At 35.1% G+C, this 23,612-nt stretch overlaps 1 protein-coding gene across 1 annotated transcript; it reads left to right on the forward strand.

Moving 5' to 3' along the window:
- Positions 1–1,458: 1,458 nt before the first annotated feature.
- LOC125680857 (uncharacterized) lies at positions 1,459–16,759 on the forward strand. The gene is made up of 6 exons (XM_048920648.2): positions 1,459–1,596; positions 1,959–2,053; positions 2,863–2,988; positions 4,933–5,607; positions 5,984–6,196; positions 12,517–16,759. Exons 2-6 carry the CDS (start codon positions 1,967–1,969, stop codon positions 12,673–12,675), a joined length of 1,260 nt encoding a protein of 419 aa, XP_048776605.1. The 5' UTR covers positions 1,459–1,596; positions 1,959–1,966; the 3' UTR covers positions 12,676–16,759.
- Positions 16,760–23,612: the final 6,853 nt, after the last annotated feature.

The following is a 23,612-nucleotide window of genomic DNA, read 5'->3' on the forward strand; positions in this document are numbered from 1 at the left end:
AATATAAGCGTTTATTTCTTTTAATATTACTCCATCTTCGACAGGAAGGTAATGGTTTGTAAATTTTTCTTAACTCTCTTGGTATTAATGTTAAATATTCGTCACTTTCAAATTTTGTTTTAAAAATTCTACAAATCATTCCCTTTCTTCAAAAACCTATAGGTATATCTCCGTGTGACCGGTCAACAGGGGATGCTTACTCCTCCTAGGCACCTGATCCCACCTCTGGTGTGTCCAGGGGTCCGTGTTTGCCCAACTATCTATTTTGTATTGCTTGTAGGAGTTATGAGATTGATCACTGTTCGTTATCTTCACCTTGCACCGTACCATTTTTGTAAAAAAAAAAATTATAAATAAATATGTAATGCATGTAGTTGTCTTAACCCACACCGCACTGTAGTTACGTGATCCATGTTTGAGAGACGACACTTGTCAAAAATGCTTATCAGAAATAAAACCCATGGAGATTGTTACTTTTCTTTTGTAAGGTATGTTACTTATATAGAAACAATCTCACTCTGTTATCAAATTGAGCTACGTGAAAATATTTTGGGAAGTTCGGGTATCCCTGATAAAAAAAAATTCTCGCTTGTTTTTGGCGACTTAAATCTAACTATCTAGTCTTTCAACCATGCTTCTAACATACTGAGATCGTGATTTAAGTGATTCTCTATTCTTAAACTGTAATCAAGTTAGTATTGTCAGATATAGTCTACCATATATTTTTTTTTATAATATTTGTAATAGTAATAATATACCGACTACTTCATTATTATTATTATTATTGAATATGATAACGTAAACAGATCAGGTACAATGTAATTTGTGACACAAATTTTCTATACTTGAAATTGAAGAAAAATACAAATTGTTCACATCGGAGAAGGCTAACTGGGCAATACCGTTTTCTCAAGCACACATGTACATGTCCTTCAATAAATATGATATACACGACCCCCCCCCCCCCCCCAAATAATAATAAAATGAAATGAGGACGGGGGTTACCACCCAAGTTTGTACGTTTTCCGTTTCCAAAAGGGTTGCTTGAAGGTCTATAATTACCATATTTGTCATAAATATTCAATCATTTAATAAACATTTGAAAGGAGTAGGTGTCCTTTACCAAAATTGTAAATTTCATGATCCAAGGGCAGGGATTTGGTTCCGGGTGGGACCAAAATTATCATAGTGACCATCGTGTTTAACAACGTCATATAAATTTTGTTTCAACATAATGAAAAATTTCAGGGCATTGTTTCCCATCCATATTTGTTATTTCCTTACAAAAAATGTATCATTTAGTTGTGCGAAAATTAAAAAAATAATGCATGAACTTCTCCCCCTGTTGTTCCTGCTCATTAACATTACAATCAGAATTCATGAAGTCAGCTTAGCGCTTTTCAGTACTTTGATTTTAATGATGCATATATCTTACCATAAACCAAGCTTGTTACCTACGTTGACGAAATTAGGTTAAGCGTTTTGTTGACGCTGTTCTGTCAAATGGCGGATGGTGAATTTGATAAACATAACAAATTGGGAAATTCAACCCGTAGAACATCTCTGCAGTTATATTGAAACTGTATAACATATAAGGTTCGTTAATATCTAATATTTGAATTGAACTCGTGGTCATCATGTTTTGTTTTCTGTACATTAAATTGAAAGTGTTATTTTAAAAAAAATGGTAGGCATTGCAGTTGGCTTTCTTACAAAGTTTATTTTTGTGTTTAGCAAATTTGCTATGAATTTAATTGGATTTTACACTACATTTGTAAAAATCATTGTATATAGACTTATATTATATCACATGCTTCCGGTAAAATTGTTTTCTGTAAACTTTATGACTGGTATATCGTTTTCTTTGAAGACCAATGGCAATGTTGTGAAATAGCGCCGTTAAATTGCGTTAACCCAAGTATATCTAGACTATATGCCATTTATCCGGTATTTTGCAGGCGGAGATATGGCTACTATGAATTCAGGGCACCACGGAATGAAAAGAATCTTTCGAAAAATCAGCTATTGTTTTGTTTTCCTTTCAAGAATTAATGTAAGTATAGGCATGAGAAATGATCATTTCACCTCGTTTTGGGTAATTTTCACTGTTTTCTTATTGTTGAGTTACCTAATATTGATGACTTGCATATAATTAAAGACCTATAAGTCATTAAAGATGTTCAAGTAATTATGAACATACATGTACTTGGAGAAAACTTGCAGAAATTTGGGTGATGTGTTTCATTTTAACATTATTGAATATGGTTGCAATACTATGTAAAAAATAATAATAATAAAAGATATTCAAAATTGTAATTTTGAAGCTCATTATTGGTGACTCTTTATCATTTTGGGTCAGTGTTAAAAGGGATAGCTCTTATTTTAGTGGCTGCTATTTAATAAATTTATATTAAAATATAAAAATACAAGTTAGGAATTACAAATTACTCTTTCGTCCATCATTTATACACCCCATAACAAATAACCTCAATATTCATCCCTTAAATGTTGACAGTCACCTAATATTTTCAACAACTCTCATTATAATCCATCTGTATTCACACTTTGATCCTAATGTAAATCAGGGTGGTTTTTTGTTGTTGTTTTTTTTTAAAATCAAGTTAATATCTAATATTTTTGAAGAATGTGGTTTCTTTATATTTGTGACTTTATTTTGTTAGATGTCAGATTGTATATGGTATGAAGTTAAAACCCAATCTTTATTTTTTAGTTATCTAAAGTGGAAAACAGGATGCCATGTTCAATGACTGAAAAAAATTATGTTCTATAACAAGATGATGCATTTACTTATTTCCATATCTAATTCAGTACTGAGACTCATTTAAATCTTGATATTTTCAGGGCACTTTACATGTAAGGAACCATTCTCAGCAGGTGTCTGTCCACCATAGCCACAGTCCAGGGACCAAACACACGAGTAACTTTCGTGTAGCCAGCCTTTGTTTCCTTTTCCTGAGACGATTACATGTAAATATTGCAGAAATTTTCATTCTTGGGTTCCTTATTACATAACTGAACATCAGATCTGTATTGAAATTGTCACAAAATCTTGATTTTGAATATTTAAGCATGTGTGTGTGGCCTTACACCAAAATAGGATTTTACTGTGAAACCATTAGATTTCATAGAGTTTCAATTTCCGTGCATTTCACGGATTCTCCGAACCCAGAATTTCAAACCACAATAAAATGCACAATTTATATATTTCAATGTCGGGCATGATTTTTTTTCCCCCACTTTTCATAGTGACTGATTTTTATTTCCACTCCGGATTCAAAATCACATTTCATTGATATTGTTCTGCTTTTGATATTTACCGGTGTGCTTCCAGTTTGCGAAATGTAAGTGGCAATATGATTGGCTAAGATTAGAGTGCTGTCCAAAAATGGGTATTAAGCGAGAATAGACAAATGCCTTGATTGAGCATGGCTACGAAAGTCGTCATGAATTAAGAAATTACCTATTTGTATGGTGTCATGTATGACAGTTTCCCAGATTTGAAAACAATTGGTCAGGATAATGACAAAAAAGGTATAAACATGCATCTTGGGGGTTATTCCATTTAAATCTACATATCAGAGGGACCAATAATTTTGAATAATATGGATTTTCTTTAATTACCAGCATCAACATTTGAACAGGATTTTCTCTGTACCAAAGGATCTATAGAAAAAATAAAACCCTCTTCTGAGGTGTAGAGTTTAATGAAATATCAAAGTGTCCCATAAGTATTTACAGTTATTGGTATTAAAAGTCAGATCAATTTGTCTCAAATTTAAAAAAAATGTCCCCAAAAATCTTGATTTTGAAAGTGTCCAAACCCAGAATGAAGGATTTTGCACCATATATCCCAGACTGCGGGCTGTAAGGGGTGCTGCACAAGTTTGGGAGGGTTCCTTTGCAACCCTAATTATTTCTTTTCAGCTTTTTTTCTTAAATGCTAAAATCATGCCTGATATACAGAAATCTTATCCACAAAAATAAAACAAAAGAAAATGTATCATATTGATTCCTATAAAATCATGATAGGCAGAGTGAAAAAAGCAGTTTTCAGGGGTGTGATTTTTCCTCCTTTCAGAGGAAATCCTCTGATTGGCTCAATTAAAAAAAAAAAATGAAACGCTCTGGGTTTGATCTAAAGTGACAGAAAATGATATTTTTCCAGGTAGGGTGAGGTGTTTTCTTTCGTTTTTGACCAATTTTCCTCTTATTTCTAAGGAATTCAGTCACAGCCCTGAGTTTTGACCTAAGTAATCTGAATTGGGCAAAAAGTAAATGATAAATATGTAAACATTTTTAGTTCATACATGTGAGCCATAGCATAGACTCAAGTGATATTTTATGATCATCATCGTATAAATTTTTACCTTTTTCTCCATTGCCACTTTGCCATTTTCGACCAAACTATCCTTAGGTAAAGTGGATTCACATTTGTTCAAATGAAAGCATCGTCATGCATTATAGGTTTATTAAGTATGTTTACATCATGGCACTTGGATCCAAGGTGTGGCTTCAATGGAAATACAAAGTATCAAATGATTAGGGTCCCAAATCATGAATACTTATGAGCAAGGTGACTCAGGTGAGCATTGTTGCACATGGTCCTCCTGTTTTGAACATGTTGTGACTCAAGCATATGTTGATCATGCATTCACTTGAAATTATGTTGCAAAATCTCATTAAATAAGATTAACAATGCTCTTTTTTGCATCAGGTCAAGGTCATTGGGAAACAAAGTATGTAAAGTTCTGAATGCAAAATTCGGCTGAGCCTTTGTTGACTGGTTAATATTGTTGTATTCAGGAATTTAGTCATGATATTGACTTGGTATTTGGCCTTGGACATGTACATGTATGTGCAAATTGCGATGTACATATTGTTAAAGAAATCTACATCTTGTATTTTTTTTAGGCTTTTGAAGGAAGAACAACCCAGATTTCCTCATCATTCCACACAAAACAAAATGGCAGGAAAAGGAAAAGTCTTCCGAGTACTCCAAAATGCACATGCTGCAACTTGAAAACTGGTTCTGCCACAAGCGACGAGCAGACTAAAACCATATTGACACACACATTGCGTGAGCTGGTGCCTAAACTCTCCAGAATCTGTATTGGTCAGAATCCATACAGTTCCAGCCAAATATGGACTGCAGACAAGAAACCACCGGGGTGGCCATCAGAGAATGGCATCAAATGGAAAGACCCCAATAACAATCCAAAAGATTCCTTAGAAGTCCTGCAAAAAAAGATGAGTGTCCTTCTAGAAATGTGCAAGACGAAAAACATTCCTGTGGAGTACCAGAGAGAAATAAAGGCCTACCTAAATGTCTGTGAAGACCTTAAATCCAATGACACACCTGATATTTCATCACTCCAGATATTAAGACAACAGAGGAAGAAATCCCATGAGCTGGCTTTGGCTTGCAGACATTTCTCAGAGATGGTCAAGTGGCATGGAGCCCCAGAAAGATCCACATTCCTTGAAAATGAACTGATCAACCTTTGTCTGGTGTTGCAGAAGGCCAATGCAGATAGGATGCTGAATGCTCAGTTTGAAGAAGTATACTGTGCCATCGCACAAGCAGAGGTAATGTGAATAGGTCACAAATACTGTGAAATTATTTCAATTTGTGGAGCCAAATTTTGTGAATTGTCAAGATTGCACAGTTTTGTTGGGATTTATTTTCCTGATATTGGTTTCTGTCTAGGCATATGTACATTGAAACACCATGTAAATTGGATATTTCATTGTGGCTTGAAATTAGTGAGAAAGGAATACATACGAAATGGTTAATTGAGCCCTCACAAAATCTATTAGTTCCACAATATACCTTCCTGAATTTTTTTTAAATTTTTGAATTGAAACTATATTTCTAGTTTGAAGTACATATTAAACTTCACTGTCTTCAAACTAGAGAGATTCTATTGTTTTACTGGGTTTATAAATGGTGTATATTTGTTAGGGAACTCATGAGACTCCAGGAGAATTCATGAAGCAATTCAACTCCACCGGCCGTGGACCTGTAGATAGAGTAGCCCCGATGCCGCAGTTCAACATCAGTAATCGTGGGTCCTTGGAGAGAGCTGCATTTCAGAATAACCACATGACAGCCTCCCTTCCACCAGTCCATTCCCAGATGACCACATGCAGGTTTCCAAACTTCAACAGTATGGAGGTCAGATTATATTTAGGCCACATAAAATTAATTCTCTGGTTCTCAGGCCAATTTTCTCAAAAACAGATGAGGGAGGGAGGCTTTTTTTTTTTCTTTTTATTCGTACCAAAACAGATGAGGGAGGCTTTTTTTTATTTGCCAACTTGACATAAAATATATAACATCAAGCAAATTCTTTATTGTACCGTCACTATACATATGAAACAAATTTAACACATGCTATCTTAACAAATTGTCTTGTGTGGTCAAAATAATAAAGCATATGTACTACAGTTAAGTTGCATAGTGTTTTTTCCCTTCATTTTTTCTGCTTTTTTGCTCTCAAGCTCTGAACATTTTTCCTTTTCAATGGAGGCTGTAACTTAGAAACCACACAATCTGGACACATAGGATATTGTCCCTCTTCAGTATCTGTGTCTTGTGCCCCACAGTGGTAGCAAATTGGAGGAAATACACCAGAACTGTAATAGGGTACCTCAACAGGAGAAGTGCATGATAAATTCGATTTAACAAATACTTTCTCCAACAGAGCACTGATACGAGGTGCTCTGACGGGATCCTCTGGTTTTAGTTCCTGAAGTTCAGAACCACACGAAAACTGATAGAGCCCAAGAATCCTTTTCAGAATTGCACTTTCTTGTGCACTCAGTTTGTTTGCACTGTATATGACTCTAGGCTTTTGACAATCTATACAGGTTACTGTCTGATTCACTGTATTCACGTATATCTCACAAAGTGGCCGAAAACAGGTATCGTTGACGATACTTTATTTGTAATGATTGCAGAGTCTAATTCGTTCTTGTTCTTACCGACACTAACGGAGACAGCGGCATTTTTTAATTTCTCAGGAAACGTCCAGCTTCCCAAATCGAACTTCATTGCTTTCACACCCTCATAAAGATCTAGGAAGGTACATCCCTCCGAATATCCCTCTATAATTGTCCATGGTAGAATGAACACTGCTCCTTGTCGAATACTTATTGACACAATAGACATTCTCAAAATAATGCTGCAACCACGTTGTTATACATCGGAAGTCTTTATTGCGCACGACAAACGAAGATTTCCGGTATTCGGTATTCTCTGCTAAATACAGCTATTCGTATACTGAGACAGGAGGAGCTCCGAATAATGCGGAAGTTTTGAAAAATTGAATGCGTAATTTTTTTTTCCGGATACGTCGCCGCATTACCTACTTTTTATTTTATTAAAAATGCAATAAAATTTGCAATGCGGGCACCTCAAAACAGATGCGCGCGGGCCTGAGAACCGTAATTTCAATTTTATGTGGCCTTATGTCAAATATTTTTGTTTAACCAGCTTTACTAAGATTAAGAATTTTTTTAGTTGCCTGGTAAGTTTTGTTATTAGAGTTGATCTTTTGTCATTCAGTCTCTCTATCTCTAACCTCTCCACACATTTTTCTCTTCTTCTCAAATAGTCAATGGCCAATTTCACATTAGCTTTGAACAAAGCATTTTTTGGTAAAGGGGAACTGTGTTTTGATAGAAATTATTATTATGGTACAGCGATGTCTTTACGTCTGTCCATTTGTGGTTTTCTGTTTTTAATTTCATTTCTCTGTCACATATCAAGTTGAAACTTGCTATACAATGTAGCTTCTTTGTGGATCATTTTAGATCATATTGCAATTTTGATCCATTTTGACCTCTCTTGCAGGAGTTATGCCCCTTTATTTGAAAAACAATGGTATATGGAGGGTACATTATTTGTCTGGCTAACTCCTCCCACAATTTTCAAGTGAGGACCATCTTGTTTTACAGAATATTTGTAAGGATGTTGAAGATGTGCATAGATAATGTGGCAAAGATTTTGATTTTTTTCAAATTTTAAGAAAAATACAGGTTGTTGAACTTTGTCCATTTTGAGAAAATATTATATGGAGAGTACATGATTTGTTCGGTGAACTCCTCCACAGTTTTCAAGTGAGAACCTTCTTATTTTGCAGAGTGTTTATATTGGTATTGAAGATGTGCATGTGGCAAGGACATTGTTTTTCTTTAATTTCTGAGAAAATTGAACTTAGTTTTGAGGAATTATTGCATAGAGAGTACACGATTTGTCTGTTTTTCCTTCCACAGTTTTCAAGTGAGGACCTCCTTAGTTTGCACAGTATTTGTATGGGTATGGAGGATATGCATATGGCAAGGATTCAGATTTTCTGCAATTATAAGAAAATTACAGGTTGTTGAACTTACTTTATTTTGAGGAAATATTATACTAGATAAAGGGTATGGTTTACCCTGACAATTCCTCTTGCAGTTTAGAAGCTATGGTATTTGTAAATAACTTGAAGAAGTGCATAGTGCAAGGCTTTTGATTTTCTTTGACATTTTCAATATTGAGAGGTTGTTGAACTTGGTCAAATTTGAGGAAATATTTTGCACACAGAACTCTGTTTGTCTATCTACCTCCTGTCATAGTTTTAAGCTAAGACCCTTTATTCATATTACACAAAGAAAGTACATCACAGCCTGATACTAAATGAAGCAAATTTCCACAAATTATGGCTTATGAAAAAGACCCTTTGTAAGCATTTTCACAGGCGTATTATGTACCCTCTGCGGTACTCTTGTTTACTTTTATATAACATCTATTGAAAATAGGGTGTGAAGCTTAAAAATCGTATGAATAACCACTGAACTAGGTAAAATTTGATTGGAAGTTTCCTTCTATGATATACCGGTCATCGCGGTAGCTCAGTGGTAGATCGTTCGCTTCGTAAACGGGAAGTTGTGAGTTCAAGCCCCACTCGTGCCATGGCCATGTCAATCCTAAGATATTAGAATTGGTAGTGATTGCTCCCTTGCCAAACAATTGGCATTTAGAAGTAAGAATCTCAGGTTTTTAGGATATGACCTTAAAAACGAAGGTCACGGCAGACATTGGCACGATAAAGAACCCTCACTGCTACGGCCCTGAGCGCTAAGCTATAGGTCTAAATTTGTTGTACTTCACCTACAGCTGGTGACGTCTCAATGAGTGAAAAATTCTCAAGGAGACGCAAAATAATCAATTATCCTTCTATGCTAAAGATTTAAATTATCTGCTAACCTTACCTCAGCTCGCTTTCCATAGCTAGGCGTCAATATGGATTTAAGATAGGCATAAGAATATATAGGTGAATTGTTACCAAGCGAATTGTTCATCGTTGTTGGCATCGTCATTGTAAACCTTTCACATTTTCATCTTCTTCTCCAGAACCACTGGGCCAACTTCAACCAAACTTGGCACAAAGCATCCTTGGCCCTTCAAGAAAGAGATAATCACAAAAATAGGGTGGGGCCATTTAAAAATCTTTTTCTCAAGAACTACTGAGCTGAAATTCATATGAAAGCTTCCTGACATAGTGCAAATTAAAGTTGGTTAAAACCATGACCCTAGGCCCGGGGGGTAGGATGGGGTCACAATAGGGATAAAAGTTTTACATGCTAATATGTTGGGAAAATCTTTAAAAATCTTCTCAAGAACCACTGAACCAGAAAAGTTTACATTTACAAGAAAGCTTTCTGATATAATGCAGATTCAAGTTTGTTAAAACCATGGCCCCTGGGGGTATGATGGGGCCACAATAGGGGATCAAAGTTTTACATACAAATATCTAGGGAAAATCTTCAAAAATCCTCTCAAGAACCATTGGGTCACAGAAGTTTACATTGAATTTCATATTAAAAACTTCCTGACATAGTGCAGATTCAAGTTTCTTAACATCACGGCCCCCAGAGATAGGCTTGGGCCACAATAGGGGTTCAAAGTTTTACATACAAATATGTAGTGAAAATCTTTAAAAATCTTCTCGAAAACCACTGGGCCAGAAATGTTTACCTTTACATGAAAGCTTCCTGACACAGTGCAGATTCAAGTTTGTTAAAAAATCATGCCCCCCAGGGGTGGGTTGTTGCCACTAAAGGGATTAAAAGTTTTACATGCAAATATGTAGGAAAATCTTTAAATATGGGCCAAGGTGACTCAGGTGAGCGATGTGGCCCATTGGGCCTCTTATTTATTTTATGATGATTTCATGCGAAAGGTTCATTGATATGGGAGGAAAATGGAGTACCCAGAGGAAATCCAAGTGTCCTACTGGTTGCTGCTGATCTTGAGGATTGAACTCTTGTAGTGTAGATTAGAATTTGTTTACAGGGCCAAAAATTAGATTTAATTTGTTGGGCACTAGCAGATGACCGTTTAGAAACAGTGTGATCTGAGGAAATCTAAATGATCTTTTATCCCAAAGATTTATTTTAAAGAGATACAATGGCTTATTTTCCACATTTTAATCCTCAAGTGTTTTTTTTTAAACGTATCAATAAAATGGAAGAAAAAGAAATCATATCGATACTGACAATTTATAACAATTTGAATGCATCAATTTGCTCTCAACTGTGCTTTGAAGATCATCCGGACATTTTACATCATGTGATTTAGAATGACATCAAACATGTTGAATGTGTAGAAACTTATTTAAATACCCCTTAAAGAGTGCACACTTGCTTTTCAAAAATGGAATTATTCCCTGCTTCTTGTGATTTAGTAATTATACATCATTATTCTAACAGAAACCCTTCCAATCATGTCTCTATTGACCAAACTATGTAATGGTGTTTTTTTTAATGTTAGAATAGAACAAGATACAACTCATTCGGATAAGGATAAAATTTATGTTGGTTAACACATGACGTGTTCAGATAAAGATAGCACTTACTTTTAAAGTGTGTGTCTCTTGGCTCTTGGTTACTTATCCCCACATAAATTTTATTTTTATCCGTATGAGTTGTATCTCGTTCTATTCTAACCCCTTTTCCCGTATGATCTGTCAAAATTCGGGGTCTATCCACTACGCTTTGTCTCACTGAATGATATGCTGCACTGTTTGCTGTATGGGTGCATGTGTCTGCAGACCGAAAGGAGGAGTGTCAATGTATTTTTTACAGGGCTGTCAAAAAGTGTTCATTATTTTATTTAGGCCCGAAAAAAAAGAAAGTACTGAATAATTTCTCAAGCCCCGCCGATCCATTGAAAAGGTACCGGAAGGATTTTTTTGGTGATTTATTTTTGTTTACGTGTGTAAAGGAGGTAACTCATTTATTATAGATATTTAAATGTAAAACTTTCAGAAGGTTTTAATAAAATTATAGGGTTTTTTTTTAATCAAATGATTATTGAATGCATATTCATCTATGTACAAGTCTTTAGAAATAATAGTGTAAATCTAATAGTAAGTAATTTGAAGCTATTTTTAATAGAAATAAAAATCCCATTGCTTATTCTATATAAACATGTACATGAGGAAGAAAAGGTAACTCATTTTACAGTCAAAACATAAAAAATAAAGATAACTCATACTACACCCAAGTAAAAAAAAAAATGCCTTCCTCATCAAAATTTTTAATTTTTGGCCCAAGAAACTTTTCTTTTTTTTTTTTTTTTTTTTATTGCCTTATTGGGACCATAAAAAAGGAAAATTTTAAACTTTAGAAGTGTTTTATTTTCGCATTTACTTTAAATACATTCAACTATGCAACAAAATATGAGAAAGCTCTGGGAAAATTGTCATTTCATGATTTTTTGTGCAAAATGATCTGTAGTGTCACTTTAATGTACAAATTCAAAGTTTTTCAATGTTTACATGTACTTTTAAATGATATGCAATGTTTATTCAAATCATCTGTGTGCTTTAAGAGCTTTGCATTTTTCATTCAAAGCATTTCTATGATCTGTAGATCATTCTGCACAATTCTAGGTAGTGATTTCAATATTGTTTTATGTAACTGTTGAAAGCAATGAATTATATTTTGGTTATTATTTCTCACAAAGGATTTGATTGCGATATCATGTAATAAAGGTATCATTAGACTCATTACTTCTTACAACACACAGTAAAACACGGTTATAGCAAATCTCCAGGGCCAACAAGAATCAGTTTGTTATAACTGAACTTTGTTATATCCAATGAAATTTTCATTATTTTCCTCTTGTAGGTGAATAGATATCACTTAGCAATAAGCATGAATTTATTATAAGCGTGTTCATTATAAACACGTTTTACTGTAGCAAGGGGATACCCAACTGTGCAGTACTTTTCTGAGGTAATTTGTTGAAGGAATATTTCCCATCTTGCCTCGATATTCCACGTTTCAGTACTTTTTTAAAGTAATTTGTGGAGGAATATTCTTCATCTTGCCTTTAGGACCTTTGACAGTTTAGTTAAGACCCTCTGTATTTGTCAGGTCTGCATTATTAGTATCACAATGAAAGTGCCATACAGCTGTTTTAAAGATGTGTATGTACATTAACAGGTCACAATGACAGAGACTTCAGAGTTTAACACTCCCCATGATAGGGATTACCGCATGGACTACATGGATTGCGACAAAAGGCAAGCCACGGCAGACAGAATAATGATGCACAAGAGAGTTCGCGGAAACAGATATTCCGAGGATATGATCCTGAATTAAAGTGTTTGACTGAATGCAGAAAGATGCATAGGAAAACAAGAACATGGCAGAAGGTGTTGGACTTGCAGGAGAATTTTTTTTAGACATTTTGCTTTTTCAATGTATGTAACTTTAAGCCATGTTTTATGATTATTGCACTTTTGTTATGCAAGACTATTCATTTTACGCAACACTGTTTCAAGCCTATATTTATGGCTTCACTGTGATTTTTAAGCATTCACGTAAATTGCACAATTGAATTATTGGTAGTGCTCATAACCATTGTCTCATTTCTTTCTGAATTTATCATTCATTTGTTTTATCCATATTGTATATGTAGTTTTTTCCACTTGGTACAAATTTACACTAATTGTGCAGTCCAAGGATTTTGTATCAGCATACTTTTGAGTTCATTTTATATTGAAAAAATTATGCATGTAGTGAATTGACGATCGATCAGACGCAGTGAATTCTATCATCATACTGATGACAAATCAAAATATAGAATATAGTACTTTTATAAGTATGCACCCTATATCTGCTTACTTATATATGTCACTCATGATTTCTTTGTCATATGGCCTTTTAAATGACACGTGTCAAACAGTGATCAATTACTTAGAGCATGTTACACACCAAAGTCTTTGGCTCTGGACGAAGAAATAAACTGTACAATGAAAACAATGAACTTAGATAAACACATTAACAATCACCAGTAGAATGTGTGGAAATTTAAGCATCTGGGGATGCAGTTGTCAGGTTTCATGCTGTGTACAAATTAGTGGAAATTTTTATCCATGGACAAAATGGAATTCTTCAATCCATGGAGTTTTGGCCCTGTGGAAATAAGTACATCTATTTAGATATTTATTACATGAAAGTGCTATTTCTTTTACATTTTTAAACTGAAATTGTTGTGCCATCAAAATATTCCAGTGAAAACAAGACAATGAAGACTTGGTATCTTGACTTCATTTAGATTTTTTTCTATAATCTAATACAATACTCTCACCAGCAATGAAGGCATCGCCTAGAAAAATGATCAGTAACTAAACATGATTGCAAAGTAATGGAGTGTGATATCGAGTGATTTATTGACCTTTTGCAAATGTTATTGCTAGTGCACATTGATATTACAGAACTTGGGAACAAGGGCTGTACAAAACAGAGAATGAATTGTTTATTTAATGGTTGTATTTGTATTGTTTCTGTAAAACTGATTATATTTGATCTCTTTAAAGAATTTTCTTTTCTTTTTGGGGGAAAAGACTCGCATATGTACATTTTTCACACGATTCATTTGTTACAGAAAAATGTCATTTTCTAGTCTTCAATTATTGAGTGTTTGATTGATATTTTGATGTAAAGTATTAAAGATTTATCATTGAAAGAATAATGGTCTGTGCATTAATTCATTGCAGCATAATGACAACTTTTTTGTTTCAGTTTATTCTGTGATTTATTGTGCAATATTGGGGTCCCATTTCTGGCTTAGAATTCTGCATGGAGAATGCAAAAAATATCTGAAGGGTAGAAAAATCATGTTTTCGATTCTGTAATGATGTTTCAAGCTTGACTCTTCTTCAGAGAATACTGCATACTGAGAAATTTTCCTTCAGGTGACTTTATCCAGGTTGAATTCACCGCAAACCATTTATTCCTTTTTTGGGATGAGGGCAAATTTTACCAGTATACAGTAATATTGAGCCAGAATGGGTATTCTTTCTTGTTGATATTATTGCTGGATTTTTGGTGAATCTTTTATGAAATTGCACAGGTACAGTGTGTAGTTAATAAAGCTTTGCTTTTGATACTCTGTGTAATAATTTAGATACTTTTAGTATATATGTTTCGTAATGATTGTTTTTCTTTTATCATTAAACAAAAATGCTACCATTAACCCTAAAATATGTGATTCTATATTATAAAATAAGAAAAGGCTCTACACATATTTTTATAGGATGAAGAAGTATGCATTCTAAGAGTGAATTGTTTTCAAATAAACACAACACAGCAGAAAGAATGCAGAAGCAATATTTATTTACATATTTTTAAGGAATTTCATATGACTGTTTTTCTTTTCCAACATGGATGGAATTAGCATATTTAGAATATAGATACTTTTTGAATTGATTATTAAGTTATTTTTATTAATGTTAAGAGAACTGTGGCAGATATTTTTTTGTGTTGTTGATATGAAACAAGTGCTATTTTTTTCATTACATAGTTGTTGTTTTTTAATGATATATTGATGTTTTGCTTGTTATTTTTCAATGTAGATATAGATATGTATATACATATATATACACACACGTATGTATGATGAGATTTAATCATCAGAAAAGGTTTGTAGACTGGAAAATCAGCAGAAGAAATGTTTGTGTGTAGGAAATGTATATTTTATATATTTATATGAATCACCTTTAGTAATAATTTCATGAATTAGAATGGTATTCCCCCCAGTACATGCATTTTCACTGTGATAGTGTCCTGATTAGCCTCACCCCACCATATTGCATGTAAAAATGTTTATCTTGTACATTTTGAAGTCTCATTCATATTCTGACAGATTTAATTTTTGCTCACGTTTGACATGTAAAAGGTAAAACTTTTAGTGCACAAATCTATGTTCCAACATATTATCAGAATACTTTATGAAAGGTTAAATTTTTGTTTGTCCATATTCTGAATTCTAGGAAAACTGCTAATGCACCATTTTTAGATTAGAAAGATTATGAAGTTCTGTTTGGAATTGATTGATCCATACCAAGACTGAGATAAGAGCATTGCACATGGAACCTCATGCCCATTGAAGTTGAACACTTTAAAAAAAATGTACTCACAAAAAAATCAACATTTGATCAAATAACAGCAGAAGAGTGTTGTTACGTAGCCTATGCGATGGAAATGTATATTCAGATGTAACTAGAGAACTCTCTGCTGTCATTGTGCATGCACAAACATAACTGAAGTTATTAAATCGTGTGATAAAGTAAACTTGGAGAGCCAGTGGAAAGTTTTAGTGTGAGTATATTATTCTAATGTTAATCCAGTTGAGCAGGAGAGGGTGATATTTCAGAACATCCAAGAGTCGGATTTGATATTTTTTTGATTTTCTTAGAATTTTTTTTATAGAGAATAGTAATGCAATTCATATAGTTATGTGTATGTAATTTAATTAACTGTGATGAAGAATCCCAAAAGAGGTGAAGCTGTGCATTAGCAAGTTTTTCTTGTGTATTTGAATTTTATGTTCAAAACCAACGGTCATAGAATCAAAACAAAATTTTCATTCGATATCAGTAACGTATATATTATCACTGTTAGCATCATATTTTATAAGTGATTTCTAATAACACAAATGTTATTAATTTACAAAATGTTAAAGATACATCAATACTAATATCTACATGAAATATAATGCTTTTTTTTCTGTTCACACATTCCATTTTAATGATAGATTAATACTATGTTCAAATTAAAAGAAATGAAACTTTTATGTCTGAATATTCCACTGACCTATGATGATCATATAGGGAATAATAGTAGGAATGCTACCATGAACTGACTAAAGCTATTTAAAACGTGGTAAAGAGGTCTTGCAGAATTGAATTGAAAAATATAATGGCTTGAAGTCAACTTGAGATGTACAAAATTAAGTAATGAGAGTTACTTTAAATTAATTTTTTCAGATGTGAAGAAAACAAAATTGTGCATACTTTTTTGATTTGTACATGGAATAACTGTATAAAGTTGTTTTCCCAGTTGACCCTTACCTTGATATATGGTGATGATTTTAACTTTTATGTAATATGGGAAAACTTTGACATGTCAAAAATATTAATGCTATTTACTAAATACAAAAACATTTTCTTTTTATAAAATCAATTAAGTTGGTATTCATACTTTCTATAATCCAGATTTACATCATGAACGGCTTTTGACATGTCAACAAGGAGTTTTTGTAAATAACATTCGGTGATGTGTCTCCAATATTTTCTGTTACCCCATCACAAACCTACCAAATTTACACAGAATCCAGTTATAGACATTGTTCATGTGCTCTCTGTGTTTAAATTTGTTTTAATAAAAAAGGAAAAACATTTGAGTCTGTTTTAAATGAAACATCTCTCTCAAGATGCAGATCGACATTATTCATAGACTAGGTTAATGTGTATTGTCATGCAACAAAAGTAAAGTCTGAAATATCATCTATATTGCTCATCCATAAAATTACTTTGTGAAACACCACAAGTTCATTGAAGTTGAGAAGATGATCGAGTTCCTCATTGACAATATTTGTGAAGTCTTAAGTTTGGTGATTGGGTCTTCCAACAGTCTATTTGAATTTCCATGATTGTGCTCCATAATTAGCTGACCTGTTTTTGTACTCTAAGGCAGCAGAATTTATTCAAAGCTTCTACATGAGAAGAAAAAAATCTCTTGCTCTTGCTATTGCCTTCAACTTAACATTTAGATACATCGACAATATTTTATCTATTGGCAATACTCTTATTTTCATTCACATGTCGATTTGATATATCCCAGTTCACTCGAAATGAAAGACACCACAGAGTCTTCCATATCTGCTTCATATTTGGATATTTTATTGGATTTCAATGGACTCTGGGGGACCGTCCTCGGCCCCATCCTATTCTTGTGACACATAATGACCTTCCAGCACATGTATGCTCTCAGACAAGACTGTTTGCTCTACTGCCAAATTAAGTCTCGGCAAAACCACAACGTCTTACAAAACCGGGAATAATGGGGCATGGAGTTTAATGCTATATCCTCAGTATCTGGGGAAAGAGCCAACACTTTTATGATATTGACAATGCCATACTCCAGCAACAGTCTTCTATACCTCGGAATTACAATCTCAAAGAACCTCACAGCGGGGAATTCATATCGGTAACATCACCAAGAAAGTCAATTCAACCCTAGGCTTCTTGCGTAGGAACTTTTGCAGTTGACCCAAACCAAGCAGACACACCGCATACTTGTCGCTCATCAGACCAATCCTAGAATACGGCTCAGTTGTACGGGAGCCGTGCTACATCAAGGACATAAACACCATTGAGCGAGTACAACGCCGCGTTCCCAGATTCATATCCGAAGGCTATACCACCAAGGACGCAGACTGTATCACAACAATGCTAAACGACCCTGAACTATTACCTCTTTAGGACAGGCGCCGCAACATCAGACTTGCATATTATTACAGAGTTGTTGAAGGGTTGGTTACAGCCATACCGCCTCAAAATACTGCACATTTCGTAAGGCAGATATAACTATTCGTGCCAAATCATATTCAGACACACATTTTACAAACATTGTAGAACGTTCCGCCGGCCACAACAGGGGATTCAGTGTAAGAACCAGCAGGACTGATCAGTACAAAAATTCCTTCTTTATAAGGACCACCATTAACTGGAACCATCGCAGTGATCCAACTGTGTTATGTGACTCGATCAAGGATTTCAAGTCATCCCTCGAATTACGCTACCAAGATCTGCGCTCTCTCAACCACTGAGACATCACCAAAATTGGGATATGCAGTGTAACCATAGATACAGATTACTGGTCGGTATCTTCTCTTGTTCATCAGTAAAACATTTTGAGACGCAATTTATGGAAGCCCAATTCCAGAAAGGAGATTTCCCTATCCAGTTTCGGTTTTTATCCTGCTGCAGTAGTCCCGGTTGCTTGGGTAAACAACAGTACTAGTTGGCTCTATTTTACCCCCACTCTCTTGACATTTCTGTCGTGTGGTTTGACGCCGGACATGTTGCATGCTTTAAGATCTTTAGACATATATTCCAACCATGTCCTCCTATTCCTGACCCGACCTCTGCGATTTTTAGGTACCAGACGTCGCTGATAGATGATGTGCATGTTGTAAATGTCGGGTCTCCAGCACAGGTGATATCCTCGATCCCAGCTTGGCCAGGAAGGAGTCAAAAGAGGCTTTGTCCTTCGGTCTAGTTCCGCAGATACATCTGGTTACTATCCTGAGGTCTGACGCGTTATCAATTCTTACACTCCAGTTATTGTACTTCTCTTGGATAAAAAGTCCAACATAATAACGCTTTTCGTGTCCCAAAAATACTGTGGTCATCACCTTGTCAGCAGATGGTTGCGTCTTTAACTTTTTTGGCCTCGGGGACCCAGGCCTTACCCACTGAGCTTTATTCGCTGGCTCATAATAATGAACCAAAGTCTCATCTACAGTCACCAGACGCAAATGAAAATCATCTTTTGACCTAAAACGCTTCAACAAGGCGCTGCATACTATGCTCTGATTGCCGTTTGCTCATCGCTAATGGATTTGGGGACCTAACGGGCTGTTAGCTTGTACATACCTAAACGATCAACTAAGATTATTGAAACGCTACCATGTGAAATACCTAATGCCTGCGCTATTTCTTCCACCTGAATTCACCTATCAGAGTATACCATATCCCGAACTTTCTTCATCGGTGGCATCCAGTGGGCGTCCAGACCTGGCTTCATCTTCTAAAGACATTCTACCGCGTATTTGTATTCCCCACCTAAAATTTAACCTAAGCATAAGATGGTGCAGAAGACCCATCAACATCGGATAACTCGCCGTGTATTTCCTTGCCTGTTTTACCTTTTAAGTACCGAATTATAGCATGGAAATCAACATTAGATGAAAAGCATGCCTTTCTATCACTAGCCATGTTTAACATTCAATATCTTATCAAAGAATGACTCGATACGCGTGTAATTTCGTACCCTGGCATAAAACATGTATTGAAACAAAGCATGAAAATCGTGACCGAGACGGTCAATCGGAAATGGAATAGGCTGGTTACTTATTGACTAGCCCTCGTATTTGGAGAAGGATTCAACAACGTGAGGTTACGAATGACACCCATCTTCACTCTTTTCAGTGTACGCATACGATGTATTCCATCATATTTCAAGCTCCCTATGTTTCATACGTATATATCTCTATTATTACATCCAAACGTTTCAATTCCAAACAAACTATGCAGTGCCTAGATATAGAAATTCTTATATAAAATCCTCCTACGTGTTCTTATTTATGAAAAGGTGAAAATAACGAACAGTGATCACTCTCATAACTCCTATAAGGAAATACAAAACAAAGAGTTGGGCAAACACGGACCCCTGGATATTCCAGAGGTGGAATCAGGTGCCTAGAAGGAGTAAGCACCCCCTGTCGAATGGTCGGTGAGCCCTCTATCTTGATCAGGTAAACGGAGTAATCGGTAGTCAGAATCAATGTGCCAAGAATGGCCTAACAATTGGTATGAAACACGTCAGACAGCATTTGTCCCAATGATAGATTGTATTGGCATACTAGATCGTTATAACGACCATAGAAATTACGAAATGCTTACTTTAAACGAGACTGTTGAGACCCTCTGTAACATAAACGTGTTTATTAGTAGCCTGCATGTCTCGATTTAAAAACTGATCATACGCAGACCAAGTTCTTGTGTATCTAATCAGTTGAGATATGAACAATATATGCAGGTGATAATGGAATATTGCTACATAAATATGGGAAGATGATGATGGAGAAGCTGAAATCATCTGTTTGTCATAAAGTTAAGGTGTTAGTTTGCTGTTAATATTAACTTTCATTAAAATATATAAGTACGACACAGATGTGGAAGACTCCATGGTGTCTTTTATTTGAGTTTACTGTGATATATCGAATCAACATATGAATGAAAATAATTATTGTTGATAGACAAATCGATATTATAATATCTAAATGTCGAGTTGGAGGCCACAAGACATTTTTTATCTTCTCGTGTAAACATGTAGAAGCTTTTGAATAAATTCTGCCTGTATGTATCTAGTCCAACTGGACATGTCATCGCTGGTTATGTAGACATAGTTGAAGTCACTCATTTTGAAATTGAATTTAATTGTCTGATATTCAGAAAGCCCTGATTTTTCAAATAGCTACAGAATTTCATCTCTCTACGTAGAAGAGGAACATTACAATCTTGTATAAGACACGTTAAAACAAAATGCGTACCATTCATTCTTCATTTAGTAAAGCAGAAGTGATGAAAAAATTTGATAGGTAACATGAGAAATGTGTATTTCTTTCAACTGACAAAGCCTCCAACAGCATTGTCTTTCTAACGCGCATTATTTATTACTACTATATTTGACACGAACTTGTCTTTAACTCTACATTTAGTAATCCAACTTATACTCCAGGTTTAAGGGGCCTCCGTGGCCGAGTGGTTAGAGCATTGCGCTCAAAATCACACGGCCTCTCACCTCTGGTCGGCGCGGGTTCGAATCCTGCTCGCGCTGGTAAGTGAGAAAGTTTCCCAGTTTACTTGCGGAAGGTCGGTGGTCTCTTCCCAGGTACATTGTATCTGGGTGCTCTTACCACCAATAAAAACTGGGCGCCACCAAATAACTGAAAAATGTTGTGTGTGGCGGAAAACATCAATCAATCAATCAATATACTCCAGGTTCCATTTCAAAAGACGAAATTACTTAAAAACACGCTTGTGTTTTAAACATAGTTCATATCCCAGTTAATGTGACGAATAAATATGAGTTTCTGTACCTATAATGGATTGAATAACTTCGCAAAAATCCCTTACAGAGATACATGGCAGTAATGGTGAAAATCAAATGTTAATTCTCAGTAATGGTGAAAATCAAACGTTAATTCTCAAAAATTCCAAAATGTCTCCATATGAGTGAACACTTCTTAAGCGTGCAGGAGGAGTAAGCATCCTCTGTCGGACGGTCACGCCCGCCGTGAACCCCATATCTTGATTTGAAATTCTTATGTGCGACCACGAAATTCTATAGATGCTTTTTCATCGGAAATGCCAAATTTCAACTAGCAGAGATCAGAATCCAAAAAGTTTGCAGTTATGATCCAAGTAGTTTGTTATCCCAATGGACGTCATGTTGCGTTAAGGGATCCGCTTACTTAACCGATACTCAAATCCCTTGAGATGCAAACTCCTTCCCTCGCGCGTCAAGGGTTTTTCTTAAGTTAAAAAAAACGTCATCTTGAAATTCCAAAAACTTCATATCGTGAACACCTTCCTTCATGCATGTACCACAGAATACAGGAAAAAATCTGTATTAAGTTTTCGGTGGGTAGGGAGACAACTTTAACACACTTTCGCAGGACAATTAAAGGTACTGCAGACTTACTACAATGAAACAACATTACAGGCATACCATGGCTAGCCCTTAGTCCCCATTTAAACCTCATCGAACAACTATAGTATGACTTCAAAGACGACTTGATAAAATGCAACGAAGATCGACAACTACGAGTACTAAACTTTCATCACCTTCCCTAAGAGTATGGCATGGTGGGTTTGTCAACCATCTTATACACACAATGCGTAGAAGAGTCACCAGTGATACTAACTTTGTCAAACAATTTTTTCCACTTGTTTGAAATTTACATCTGTAGGAAAATTAACATTCATGCACTTTCTTAAATCTTCTTTTTCAATACATGTATATCCGATAAACACGATGAAACATTGTGTTTTCGAACTAACATAGCGTCCCTCTCAACTGTTGTGATTTGAAGAGGTTTACGTCAGATTTTTACATGCTATTCAAATAGCACCGCCAAGTTTCTTCAAGATTCATTGATTACGTTATTGTTTAACGCCCCCCTCAAGAATCCGTCACTCATATGGAGACGTCACCACTGCCGGTGAAGGGCTGCAAAATTTAGGCCTATGCTCGGCGCTTACGGTAAAACTTGTGATATCAATTGTTGGAAGAAAGATAACTCTCATGCATGTTATAATCGTATTAGTATGATAGTTCTTGTTTGAACGATTATTTTCAGTTGTTACATTATTTTGTGTATTTGACCTTGTATCCACGTTGTGGATCTGACACGTTTAGTGTATTCATATGTACTTTTTGTTGTTTTGTTATTCTCTGTTGATATTGTCCACATTATGTAATTCTTTTCGTTTGTCCTGAAGAAGGGACATGTCGTCCCGAAAATTCTTTTTTCGGAGTAAAATTTGAAGAAAAAAACCACTTCTAAACACTTTCTAGAAATATTTCGTGTTACCGGTCTTCTTCAGTCGTGTTTTTCAGGATCATCCATTTTATTCATGATAAAACTTGTGATATCACTTGTTGGAAAAAGGGTAACTCTCATGCATGTTATAATCGTATTATTATTATATATTATCCCGTATACCCAGATTGTTTTTTACACACAATGCAGCAGATATGTTGTTTTCTCTAACTTTAAGGTAGTGTAATTGAATTTTTGCTGCATTACGTATTGAAGAGAAAATGATCAACCCCGTTTTGTCCTGGTTCAGTTTCAACAAGTTTGTAGCTATCCATGAACTAATATCAAGCTTAATCTTATATAAAATATCGGTAAATTGTATGAGAATGGGTTATCAAGAAAGAAATCAAGAAACAAGGACCATTGTTACAATCATTTCTAATGACAATTAAGTAAATGAATCTTTTGATTTGCGAACATCCCAATATGTAGTAGACTTTGTCATCACTTAAATTATTTTTCTATAACCCCGTTATATTCAGAACAAGCTTTATAATGTGGTTTGAGAACTTTAAGCGTGTGCCTAAATGGAAACTATGTAAGATTACCGAGCTTATGTTGAAACACAATGTTCATGCAATCATCTCTCGTGAAATATCTCAAAAGTCGTAATCAACGGCAATATCTTGTTGCTGACCTCAGTATGGGTCCAGAACATTTGAAGACTAAATCTATTGATAGTCAAACTGGCAAATTAATGCATTTTGGTCTTGTACCATGGGAACATCTCTGAGCTGATGACCTTGTAATCCTCACTGTCTCCCTTGATGAGTGTGTTGCCAAGTTGAATGTCTGGAAGACCGGTATAGAAAACAAAGGACTCGGAGTCAACGTGAAGAAAACTAAGTCCACAACTTCA

The sequence above is a fragment of the Ostrea edulis genome, chromosome 2, assembly GCF_947568905.1.
Source record: "Ostrea edulis chromosome 2, xbOstEdul1.1, whole genome shotgun sequence".
NCBI lineage: Eukaryota > Metazoa > Mollusca > Bivalvia > Ostreida > Ostreidae > Ostrea > Ostrea edulis.

What these genes read in the sequence shown, in the direction of transcription:
- LOC125680857 (XM_048920648.2), top strand. Translation starts at nt 1,967, where the DNA reads ATGGCTACTATGAATTCAGGGCACCACGGAATGAAAAGAATCTTTCGA. An exon ending in TTTTCCTTTCAAGAATTAAT is followed by an intron (nt 2,054 to 2,862) that starts GTAAGTATAGGC and finishes TGATATTTTCAG; the next exon opens with GGCACTTTACATGTAAGGAA. An exon ending in CAAACTTCAACAGTATGGAG is followed by an intron (nt 6,197 to 12,516) that starts GTCAGATTATAT and finishes GTACATTAACAG; the next exon opens with GTCACAATGACAGAGACTTC.